This window comes from Orcinus orca, chromosome 17 (assembly GCF_937001465.1).
Source record: "Orcinus orca chromosome 17, mOrcOrc1.1, whole genome shotgun sequence".
NCBI lineage: Eukaryota > Metazoa > Chordata > Mammalia > Artiodactyla > Delphinidae > Orcinus > Orcinus orca.
This window is the reverse complement of record NC_064575.1, coordinates 39,397,651-39,409,763: the sequence shown is the minus strand read 5'-3', so window position 1 is coordinate 39,409,763 and position 12,113 is coordinate 39,397,651. Positions and strand designations below refer to the sequence as shown.

The following is a 12,113-nucleotide window of genomic DNA, read 5'->3' as shown; positions in this document are numbered from 1 at the left end:
TAGTTTTGATTTGCATTTCTCTCATAATTAGTGATGTTGAGCATCTTTTCATGTGCTTGTTGGCCATCTTTGGAGAAATGTCTATTTAGGTCTTCCATCCATTTTTTCACTGGGTTGTGTTTTTTTGATATTGATCTGCATGAGTCGCTTATATATTTTACAAATTTATTTATGTTTATATATTTTGGAAATGAATCCCTTGTCAGTTGCTTCGTTTGCAAATATTTTCTCCCATTCTGAGGGTTGTCAGAGTCCAGAGTCTTCAGTGTTTCCTCAGTATCCAACTTGGGCAACTGTACAAATAGTGGTGGTATAAATGATGTAGAGAGATGAATAGTGGAAGTAAGTATTGAAGGTAAAATTAATCGTTCAGTAATATCACATAATTAATTTTAAGTGTCCATGTTATATTTGGGCAGAGTTTTTCACTTTGCAATTAGTTAGGTTTGTAAGAGACTCAGGAGAGAGATATGTACGTTTTAGGTCAAGATCTGTGATATATATGGTGGCTGGAATCACAAGAGTAGATGAGACCATCTATCAAGGGCAGAAGAGAGCTTCTGAGAAATACACATCTCTTGGGAGAGGGCAAAGTGAGAGTGCCCAGTGAAAGAGATAAGGATGTCCAGAGGCAGGAGGAAGAAGTAGCAAATTAAGATGCTACTGTTGTTAAGGTGAAAGATTTTTCTGAGATGACAAACTTGATCAACAAAATCAAATATTGCTGAAAGGTGATATAATGACCAAACAATATTCATTCAATTTAATCACAAATTAAATGTCGGTGAATGCAATTCCAGTGCAGATAAGTAAGAAGAAAATAGCAAAATTGTGTGAGTCACGAGGTACATAAAGATAAGAAAATACAGACAGTGAGAATAAATACAAATTTTTGATAAACTGTACTGTGAAATTAGGAGGAGAGGAAAGGTAGCTAGAGAATTACTTGACATCAAGCAAGAGTAATTTTTAATGGGAAGGGGGCAGCTTTCTAATGGGAGGGGGCCAAAATAAAATTGCTAAAGAGGAAAACCTTAACAATACCAATGAGATGGGAAAATGAATGGAAGTTACTGAGGAAGTGAGAATAGGTGAACTATGTAGAAAAGCTATCCTTGTATGTAAAGAGAAAAAGTTATTTAGGGGTGTTTTTGCTTTATAGTCTGTGTTTTCTCTGTGAAGTAAAAGTTTGATGGGAGGTGATGTCACCTCGAGATAGTGCTCATCAAATATCCTATGTGCTTATCTATATTTTTCATCCTCCTTTGTAGTTAGACTCTTTTCCTTTGATTAGTTGTGGCCAGTGGCATAGAAGCAGAATAAAGTGTATCACTTCTGAGCTGAGGTCATTAGGAGCCAATGTCCCTCTGGTCTGGTCCTCTGCTATTGTGACATCGGAGGTCACATAGTCCAGATGATGTGGCTGCAAGATGGATCAGGACCATGTGATCTGTAAGGGCTTTACTTAGTAGAGAAATAACTTACTAGTATTTTCCACTGAGATTCCTGTGTTAAATAGATCTCCCTGTGAGAGCTCAGAGAGCATAGCGAAGACTGAAATGACAAAGACAGAGGGAGAGATGTTGGCAACATATGGAAGGTGCCTGGCAGATAATATATTTAATGGTAAACAAAGCTGCTGGAGTAACAGAGAGAGTATATAAGAGATGAGAAGAAAACCAACTGTATGTAGTATCTAGCACTAAGGAGTGAGGAGAGAAACAACTGAAAAAAAAATAAAAAGAATGATCAGAAAGAAGCTAGGTGGTATGTCAACAGAAATCATAAGATTGCTAAAAAACATAAAGGAAGGTAGTTTTAAAAGAAGCACCATTTAAAGGAGTCAGTTGTTTCGCAAAGGGAAAATCCTATAGGAACTGAAAATAAACCATGTGATTTGATGACTAAACTTTTATGAAAAAAATGGAACCATTTCAGGAAAGTCATGGGAGAAGACGCTGTGTTACAGTGGGGAGAGTAATCAATACATTGTGAGGAAAGGTGCCTTCATTTCCAAGAAATGCCAGTTAAGAAGTGAAGAGAGCATTTAAAGGGAAGGGATAATGTAAGAAAATTGTTTTAAAAATTAATTAAGGAAACTTGAATAATTCCTAGACAAAGAGGAAGGTATTAGTGAGAGATGAAAATCAGAGAAAGCTATCTTAAGATGTTGTTATGGACTGAATTGTGTCCCCACAAAAAATATATGTTGAAGCCCCTCTCAATTTTACTGTAGAAGATAGGAGATAGGTCCTTTAGGGAGGTAACTGAAGTTAAATGAAGTCATAAGGGTGGGGTAATAATCTGACAGGGACTGATGGTGTCCTTATAAGAAGAGGAATAGATTCCAGAGATCTCTCTCCCTCTGCTCATAGAGGAAAGGCTGTGTGAGGACACCGCAAGAAGACAGCCATCAGCAAGCCAGGAAGATTGTTCTCACCACAAACCAATTCTTATGGTATTCAATACCTTAACCTTGGACTTCCACCCTCTAGAACTGTGAGAAAATAAATTTCTTCTGTTTAAGTCATTCAGTCGATAGTGTTTCGCTATAACAGCCCAACCAGACTAATACAGACCTTCATGTACACTGCAGTATACAGAAGCTAAACAGTGATTGTGAGCCAGAGATTACATCTTGAACAGAAGTGTAATGACGCTTGTGGTACTCACAACTTCACGAATTTTGTCAGAAAGATGTGAAAAAAAGTCAAACAGTTCTGATAGTGGATATTTTCTTTCTGTTTCTGACATAAAGCAGTGTCTGACAGCCTCCCTGATACCCATCGGTATCGCAGTTTTGATTCTGTGGCTCCAGTTCTACATGGCACCAAGGTGCTGTGTACTGTCCATTATTGGGTTTTTGGGAGATGTACCTATTGCCAACAAGTGGGTCAAACCACTGGGGCTCTTCTGAAGTCCTCCCTAAATTTAGACCCAGCTTCAGCTCCAAATCAGAGTTTTCAGAGAGCCCAGGGTGAGGCTCACTTGCCACAGTAGACACGTTGGCTAACGGGTTGCACTGCAGCACCCGCACGGACAAAGACAGCATCACGATGCCACCGTTCTTCTTCTGCAGGGGCGAACCGGTGGACCGTCAGCTTGGCCCCCAGCACAGTCACCTGCCTGTTCACTCTCTTGGCCCCTGTGAGGAAGGTGTTCAGCCCCGGCTTTGAGGTCAGAGTCGTCTCCTCTCTGGGTTCGTGTGAATGGAGGAGCCGCAGCCCTGGTCTGGGTGGTGTCTTGGCCCTGGGTTTCCGGGTTTGGAGGCGTATCTTACCACCTAGACCCCCACCTAGGGCTCAAGGGTTCAGGGGCTGTGTACCGTGGGTTTTGGGGGCAGAAGATATTTAACCTGGCGTTTGAGGAAATTGAGGGAGAAGAGACTCAGGTTCAAGGGCTCCTGGTTTGAATTTCTCGCTCTAGGTTTGAGGGCCAGGGCAGTCTCTCACCAGAAGCTGCCGGATATCATCAGGAACATTCCGAGTGTTCTTGCACATACCCTGGGCAGCTGAGTTGGAGAAGATGACAGGTGCCTGTGACACTTCTAGGGCTCGCCGTGCCACAGCATCCGAGACATGGGACAAGTCCACCATCATGCCCAGGCGGTTCATTTCTGCCACCACCTTCTGCAGGGACAGGATGGGGAGAGGGCATCAGGGCTGCATTTACCTTGTGTGCATTTATCTGTAGGGAACAGGCGGGGCTGTACATTCATGTGGGGCAGGGTATGAAACCCGGGTCCTTACCTCGCCAAAGCATGTCAGCCGACTGACATTGCTGGAGAAGGGGTGGATACCCTTTGCTGAGTTCTGCGTCCTGCAGGATGCCCAGGAGGCAGTCTGACTGGTGGCTGTGACTTGGCTACAAGAGCCTAGAAAGAGGTTCTGTCGAACTGTCTACACCTGCAACTACCTGGTGCAAGAGGAGGGACCCAAACTGGGCTGTGCCTGGCAGTAGCAGGGCCCTTCTGGGGATTCAGTCTTCTTCTGCAAACCTCCATTCCCCTCCCCACCCAGGTTCAGGGCCGGATCCCAGGGGTAAACTTGCTTTGGGCCCCAGCGTGATCTTGGGCAGATCCCTGCCTCACTGGGCCCTCACCATCTGCACTGTGTTTACCAGGGCACGTTGCAGGTGTGGGTGAGTGTCACGTAGTGCACACCCAGCGCATAGAAGGTACGCAAGATGGAGAGGCTACTGTCCAGTGAGTGGCCGTCCTCCACACCAATGAGGCAAGCCCACTTCCGGCTATTGTTGAGAGCTGAGGGCAGGTAGGTCAGATGATCATTTTCAGAGGCAGGGGAAGCTTACTGAAGTCCCTAACACCTACCACCACCAGTCTGTTTACCTTTTTTTGTTTGTTTTTTTGGCCGTGCCGCGCAGCATGAGGGCTCTAAGTTCCCCCACAAGGGATCAAACCCGAGCCCCCTGCAGTGGAAGCGTGGAGTCTTAACCTCTGGATTACCAGGGAAGTCCCCCTTCTACCTTTAACTGAGGTCACAAGCTCCAGCTCAGAATAGGAAGAACACATGAGGCGGATGAGGTGAATTTGCTCCAGGGTGAGGCGCACAGCATCCCGTTCGTGGGTCTGGCATGGGACGTAGGCTGACCAGAACTGAGGGAAGGCCAGGGCTTAGTTTGGGCTTTGGAACTCCTTGGGGCTCAGCTGGCACAGCACTCACTGTGCCCAGAAATCACATGTAATGCGTTGCTTTCTCTGTGGTACTTGGATGCCCGTCAGGCTGGCTCACTGTGACCCCTGTAGCCCCCAGCATCCATGGCATGGCACTTTCTAGGTCACTGTGGTAACTTAGTTCCAATGTGACTAACCTGTGGTCTCTGAGGCCCCCAAAGGGCCCCACATTCCCCAGCAGCCATGGTGGCACCTTGTGTGTCCCTTTGGTACCTGGGCACCTCTGAGACCATCGTTCAGCCTGTCCAAGCTGGTCTGACCATGGCTGAAATTGCGCAGATTAACATCCTGTAGCCCACTGTGGTAAAACTGCCTCAGGACCAGGGGCATCTCGTTGTGGCTGGAGGGAGGTCAAGGCAAATGGGTGGGCTCCTTAGGTCTTGAGATCAGGCAGAACACATTGCCAGGCCTGGGCCAGCCTGGGTGTCCCCACCTCACACTGTCACACAGACTATGGAGCAGCTGCGGCCTGGGCTGAGGGGTTCCCACCAGGGAGGGGATGACAGAGAAGGGGAAGGGCATCTGTAGATGATGGACAGGACATCCAGCGGTGGTGTGAGGGAGCCTCCCCACTAGCTCTGCATGCTCCGGGCCTCCTCCTCTGCCCAGGGCCAGGCTAGGCCCCCACCGGCCCCCAGCAGCCCGCACACACTGCAGCCACCCCTCCACAAGCGGGAAGTCCCGCATCAGGGCCCTCGTGCGCTCCCGCGGACTTGGGGTGCTGGAGGTGCCCGGTGTGGTCTGCACGGGTTACCAGCCGCAGCAGCAGACCCAGCAGGAGCAGCAGACACAGCAGAGGCCGCTGACTGAGTGCGCGGGGACCTTCGAGGTCCCCGGGCCGCAAGCTGCGCAGGGCCAGGCAGGCGGGCAGAGGCGGGTCTGAGAGGGGCGGGCGATGGGGTTCTGCCCGTGGACTCAGGCCACCCAGCGGCGCGGCCTCGCGAGGGGGGCGGGGTGAAGGAGGGGATACAGAGTCACAGGACCCTGCGACCCGTGTGCGGAGAGCCGCGATCCGCGAAGCCCGGCAGCCACAGGGAGGCACTGCCCTCCCGCCGCCTGCTCAGAGGCAGCTCCCGCGGGCTAACCTGGCCTCTGCTGAGAGCCCACTCGCCTCCCATCGCGGGTTCCCTCCGCCCCCGCCCCTCTTCCCACTCCCACTGCTCCGAGGGGGCGCCCTAGGTTGCTCTCCCCACCTCTAACCTTCCTGTCCAAGCTGGGGCCACCTTCAGCCTGAGGCCTCCCGGGAGCACACCTCGTCCCCATCTGCCTGCAGCCGGCCCCGCCCACCCCGAGGGCTGCGTGCGAGTGTCTCTGTGGCCACAAGTGCTCTGGGCTCCCGGTTTCCCGGTACTGGGCCATGGGGGCTGGTGTGGGGGAAGAGATAGTTTCTGGAAATGGGGGGGTGGGTAACGTTGTGAGCTCTGGATTCAGGAAGGGGCCCTCTGCCCCCGACCTTCTCTCTCCACCTACTTGACTCCCCAACCTGCATGACCATTCTCTGGGCACTTCAACCAGCACCTGGGAACTATCAGGAACCCCCCCCACTTCTGTCACCCAGCCTCAGGAGTCACTACACCTCCCCAGGGCCTGAATAGAGGGACTTCTGGGATGTGAACTGAACAACCTTCTGGGGAGAGTCAGCGACCCTTTTACTCAACAGAGCAGGAAGTCAGCAGGCTATTTGAGTGGAAGGAAATGAAGTCGTTTCCATGGCAGCAGAGCCCCCACCGCAGCAACCTTCCTCCCAGAGCTGCTGGCTGACCTTCTGGCCAGGATCCCTTCTACCTCAGCGTGGAAGGCCCGGCCTCGTGGAGAAGTATAGGTTCTGAGGAAGACCTGGCACCTGGGTTCTGCTGCTACACTTGCCTTATCTCGTGGCCCTTTTGGCTCTAGCTTTCCCAGAAACCTCAAGGGCTAAGTGCCTGCGCTTGCTCAGAGGCCGCACGCCATTCCCCATTTCCAGCCTCAGGCCCTCCCCCAGCTGCCTCCTCTAGGGACCCCCTCCCACCAGCGCGCGCGCGCGCGCGCGCACACACACACACACACACACACACACACACACACACACACTGGGGATGTGCCTTCTCACAGAAGCTCAACCACTGAGATGCTTTAGGGGCTGTGCCCAAACTCCTTCATCCCCAGCCTCTCAAGTTTTTCCTCTGATCCCTGGCACCCCCTGGAGTTGTTCCACCTTTGGAACCTTTCCCGCATGGCAGGAGTGCCTAGCGCAGGGGTAGTGACCTAAGTCTGAGCACTGGCGACCCTAAAAATCTGTTACACAAAAACATTTTATTGAGCATTAAGGGACCCCACTGGAGACAGAAAGGGCTGGCAATAAGGGAGCATGTGAACCTCGGGGCAGGGTGCGTGCTGCTTGATTCTCCATCCTGTTCTTGTTTCAGGGAGCAGGTCTTCCTGGGTCTCTCTATCCTGCCTCCTGACACCCCAGGCAGGAGGCTCTTTGGGAAGCCACAGATTGCTGCTTTCCGTTTCAAAAATCCCAGCTCCCCCCTGGTTTGTGGTGGTGGCCGCTGACAAAGGCTCAGGGCAGGAGCACATGTGGTAGACTGCTAAGGCTTCTCTGCACCCTGTCTCTGCTCCTGCATCCTCCTTGGCTCGAAGAGTGTAGACTTTTCTTTCTTCAGCTCACAAAGGGGCCCCTGAGGACTGAGCAGAGGAACGGCAGGTTTTCTTCCAGGCCAGCTTTAGCCCTTGGATGTTCAGGGCAGACTCTCAAAACAAACCTCAGTTTCTGAGGCTCCTGGCTTATGGACATTTAGTGTAGAAGGAGGCTCCTGGCTGGGGAAGGCACAGACAAAATGACACAGGTTCTAATCTGTGGCAGTGGGCAGTTGGGGGGGGGCAGGGTCACTGCAGGAAGAGGCATTCGCTGGCTTAGGCAGTTAAACCGTCGCACTCTCTTCAGGATGGCTCACCTGCAAGATTCTGAGGGGTCCGCCTCCTGGCACCAAGCTACAATCGCCGGACTGTGGGTCTGGAGAAACGCAGGTCGCAATCCAACCTTTTTGGAGCGTGCTTTCCCTTGGGAGCACGTCTGGCAACTGGCTTCTCTGCTTCCACATTTGCTGGCGTGGCCAGAGGTACATCTCCGTAGACCCGGTAACCACCAACCAGGCAGTATGTCTCCACATGCCGGCCCAACTGCTTTTCTCCACACCCTCGATAGAGGACATGGTAGAGACCAGGTGTAGGAGGAGAACCGGGAGCAACTGCTGCTGCAAAGAAAATCAGAACTGATCAGTCACTTCTGCTGTGCACAGTCTCCTGCCAGAACTTCCCTCTCTAAGGTCTCTCCCAGTTTCTAGCTGAAGACGTTTAATCTACTTGATGTCCAAAACACAGCCATGGCCCATCACCTCTATGAGTCCTTAAGGAGGGACACAGGCTGCAAAAGAGCCTACGGCTTCAGCAGATGAGGAAGTCTCTTCATCGTTTCCAGGGAAAACAGTAGAACCCGAAAGTAATTGCAATCATGATCCTCTCCATCTCTCCCTTCCACAACAGAGAAAACCTTTCTTGCAGTCTGTCACTTCTGAGGCTTTCATGGAAATGTCTTTCAAGTTTTGAAAAAAATAATCCAATATATATTGGTTAAGAACCCAGCCCACCTTGGCAACCCCTCTTGGGTCCAATTTATACTGCCTGTTTCAACCACACTGAACTCTAGCCCTCTGATACTTTTATGTAGATTAGAACAAGGCCAAATCCTGAGGCAGAGTGAGCAGGAGACTCAGAACCGGGTTCTGGGTCCCAGCTCTAGGCTCACATCAACCCAGCCTCCTGGGACACCATCTCCTCAGCCCTCCAGTCTCATTAGTACTGCATCAACCCCTCTTCGTTCTTTTGGTCTTCCCATCAATATGGCACCACCCTCTCCCCTAGTACTCAGCAACTCAGGATGGGATGTGTCTGAGGGGACCGATAGAGACGCCTACATGACAGCACAGATGTGCCTGCGTTGGCAGGTGCGGTTCAAGAGTGGCCCTCTTCCTCAAACTTCTCCTTTTACCATTTGCCAACAAAAATGCACTTGTCTTTTGCTAAGAGGCCAATAAGTAAAGGGTCTGAATGGAAGCATCCTCTAGCCCACATGGGAAGGCTACAATTATAAAAATCAGAGACTTCCTGCACACTTGTCCTGGGATGACCTTTCACTTCTCCTCAGCAGTGAGCACTGTGGGTCTCTGAAGGTGTCCCTGGTCACTGGTACTACTTAGAGCTGGGAAAGTGCTTAGGTGTATGTGGTGGGCAAACCCCACAGGAAAATGTGGCAGCCAGGGCAGGTTGTGTGTACACCATGCCTCTTGTACAGGTGGCCGGACTCGGTGTACCTGTTGCACTGCCCTCCCAGGGAACAGAGGACAGGTTTGAGTAAATATAGAAGATATGGTCAGACATTCTCTCTCAGACAACCAAAGAGATTTGTATCTGGTGGAGAACTTTCTCCAAGGAAAGAAGTTCCCTCCAGGGTAGGGAAGTTTCTCTGAGGGCAGCAAGTTTGCATAGTTACCCTGCCAAGGTAACTGTGAGAAGGCCTGTGAGGGCATCACTACCCAGTGAGGTCATATGAGGAAACTGTGTCTTGAGGGGCAGGCTTCAGGAGGAGGGGCAGTCTTGTAGAGGAGAGAAGGGTGGAGGCAGAGGTACTCTGCCGGGCCCCTCACACCTGGGCCCTCCCACCCATGCCCTAGTCTAGTAGACAGCCCACGTCGGGAATGCCGGTGGGCTGGCCCAGCCCCAAGGGCCCCAGGAGGGCAAGAGAGACCCACATTCTGAGATTTGCTTGAGACGCAAGATTAACGTAAGAGACAGCTTGCTTGTATGGCACTGACCCTAAGAGGCAGAGCTTTGTGTGGACTGGCGAATCAGGGAAGGCTCCATGGCAGTGGGCCCGAAGGACATGTGAGATTTGGACCCACGGGGAAGAGACGGAAGATATTCCAGTTTGGAAGAATAAAAGCAAAGACACACTTCTCGACCTTGTCCTGCCCCAAATATTAATTCATAGCACCCTCACATTTTTACAACTGAGGACTTAAAAAAACCAAGAGGTTAAGGGGCCTACCCAGTGTTACACGGGTATTGGAGAGGTGTTCTGCTCAGTGGTTATGTTCATGTCGGGGCTCCCGATATACAGTTGATAGGAATGTGATGACAAGCTCATGCCATTTCAAACATTTCCAAGTGACAATGACAGAGCTGTTAAAGGTGCAAAACTTGGTTGCTGAATGACCACACAGAGAGGGAACGGTGGGCCCATTTTAACATGAAATTGAAAACAAATTCATGAAAAAAGCGACATAGTACAGGATGACAACGTCATCATTCCACTGCCCTCTCCCCTAGACGTAAAAATCATTAGAATCCTCTCTCCCTGCACCATGAAAGGATGAGATGAACGCTCAGCTCAGGCCCCTTTGAAAAACATGGTCAACAGTGCGAAGAGGTGTTACTGAGACGATTTGGTCCGACTCAGAGAAGGAAAGAGACAACTCTGCCCTTAGCCTGATCAGACCCACAGGAAGGAATCACCTTTGGGGCAGCCTTTCATAGGGTGGCAATGAGAGAGAACCTTCTTTAGGAGGGGACTCCCTGTTGCCGACCTTGAAAAAGCAAAGATGGGACACTCGTTCACTGGGGTTGTTGCAGAGGGGATGTGACCAGAGGTTGGGCCACCCTGCTTTAGAATCAAAGCACCTTGTATTCCTGAGCTGCTTGAATGCTGCAATCGCTGGGTTTTGGTTCTGGAGCAACCCAGGTCTTTGTCCGACTTTTCCGGATTGTGCTTTCTCTTGGGACAATGTCTGGAGACTGGCGTCTCTGCTTCCACCTTTGCTGGCTTGGCCAAAGGAACATCCCCATAGGCCCCGTAGCCACCAACTAGGCAGTATGTCTCCTCATGCCGGCCCAACTGCGTTTTTCCACACCCTTGGTAGAGGACATGGTAGTGACCAGGTGTAGGAGGAGAAACGGGAGCAACTGCTGCTGCAAAGAAAATCAGAACTGATCAGTCACATCTGCTGTGCACAGTCTCCTGCCAGAATGGACCTCTGCCATTTTTCTCTGTTTCTAGCTGAAGACGTTTAATCTACTTAACGTGCAAAACACAGCCTTGGCTCATCACCTGTATGAGTCCCTAGAGAAGGGACACTGGCTGCAAAAGCAATCCCTAGAGCCTAGGGCTGTAGCAGATGAGGAAGTCTCTTCACCGTTTCCAGGGAAAATAGTAGAACCTGAAAGTAATTGCAATCATGATCCTCTCCATCTCTCCCTTCCACAACAGAGAAAACCTTTCTTGCAGTCTGTCACTTCTGAGGCTTTCATGGAAATGTCTTTCAAGTTTTGAAAAAAATAATCCAATATATATTGGTTAAGAACCCAGCCCACCTTGGCAACCCCTCTTGGGTCCAATTTATACTGCCTGTTTCAACCACACTGAACTCTAGCCCTCTGATACTTTTATGTAGATTAGAACAAGGCCAAATCCTGAGGCAGAGTGAGCAGGAGACTCAGAACCGGGTTCTGGGTCCCAGCTCTAGGCTCACATCAACCCAGCCTCCTGGGACACCATCTCCTCAGCCCTCCAGTCTCATTAGTACTGCATCAACCCCTCTTCGTTCTTTTGGTCTTCCCATCAATATGGCACCACCCTCTCCCCTAGTACTCAGCAACTCAGGATGGGATGTGTCTGAGGGGACCGATAGAGACGCCTACATGACAGCACAGATGTGCCTGCGTTGGCAGGTGCAGTTCAAGAGTGGCCCTCTTCCTCAAACTGCTCCTTTTACCATTTGCCAACAAAAATGCACTTGTCTTTTGCTAAGAGGCCAATAAGTAAAGGGTCTGAATGGAAGCATCCTCTAGCCCACATGGGAAGGCTACAATTATAAAAATCAGAGATTTCCTGCACACTTGTCCTGGGATGACCTTTCACTTCTCCTCAGCAGTGAGCACTGTGGGTCTCTGAAGGTGTCCCTGGTCACTGGTACTACTTAGAGCTGGGAAAGTGCTTAGGTGTATGTGGTGGGCAAACCCCACAGGAAAATGTGGCAGCCAGGGCAGGTTGTGTGTACACCATGCCTCTTGTACAGATGGCCAGACTCGGTGTACCTGTTGCACTGCCCTCCCAGGGAACAGAGGACAGGTTTGAGTAAATATAGAAGATATGGTCAGACATTCTCTCTCAGACAACCAAAGAGATTTGTATCTGGTGGAGAACTTTCTCCAAGGAAAGAAGTTCCCTCCAGGGTAGGGAAGTTTCTCTGAGGGCAGCAAGTTTGCATAGTTACCCTGCCAAGGTAACTGTGAGAAGGCCTGTGAGGGCATCACTACCCAGTGAGGTCATATGAGGAAACTGTGTCTTGAGGGGCAGGCTTCAGGAGGAGGGGCAGTCTTG

General features: G+C 50.5%; 2 protein-coding genes across 2 annotated transcripts; both read right to left on the bottom strand.

Moving 5' to 3' along the window:
• Positions 1-1,535: 1,535 nt before the first annotated feature.
• LOC125961694 (dipeptidase 2-like) lies at positions 1,536-5,811 on the bottom strand. Its single transcript, XM_049700495.1, is given in 10 exon segments — positions 1,536-1,554; positions 2,877-3,073; positions 3,453-3,629; positions 3,750-3,819; positions 4,120-4,261; positions 4,486-4,615; positions 4,907-5,033; positions 5,355-5,435; positions 5,437-5,572; positions 5,685-5,811. Coding segments are annotated over 10 exon segments (1,206 nt in total).
• A 1,858-nt stretch (positions 5,812-7,669) lies between these two features.
• On the bottom strand, positions 7,670-11,894 carry LOC125961693 (DPEP2 neighbor protein-like). The gene is made up of 3 exons (XM_049700494.1): positions 11,828-11,894; positions 10,415-10,702; positions 7,670-7,932 (listed from the first exon to the last, which is right to left on the bottom strand). Exons 1-3 carry the CDS (start codon positions 11,892-11,894, stop codon positions 7,670-7,672), a joined length of 618 nt encoding a protein of 205 aa, XP_049556451.1.
• Positions 11,895-12,113: the final 219 nt, after the last annotated feature.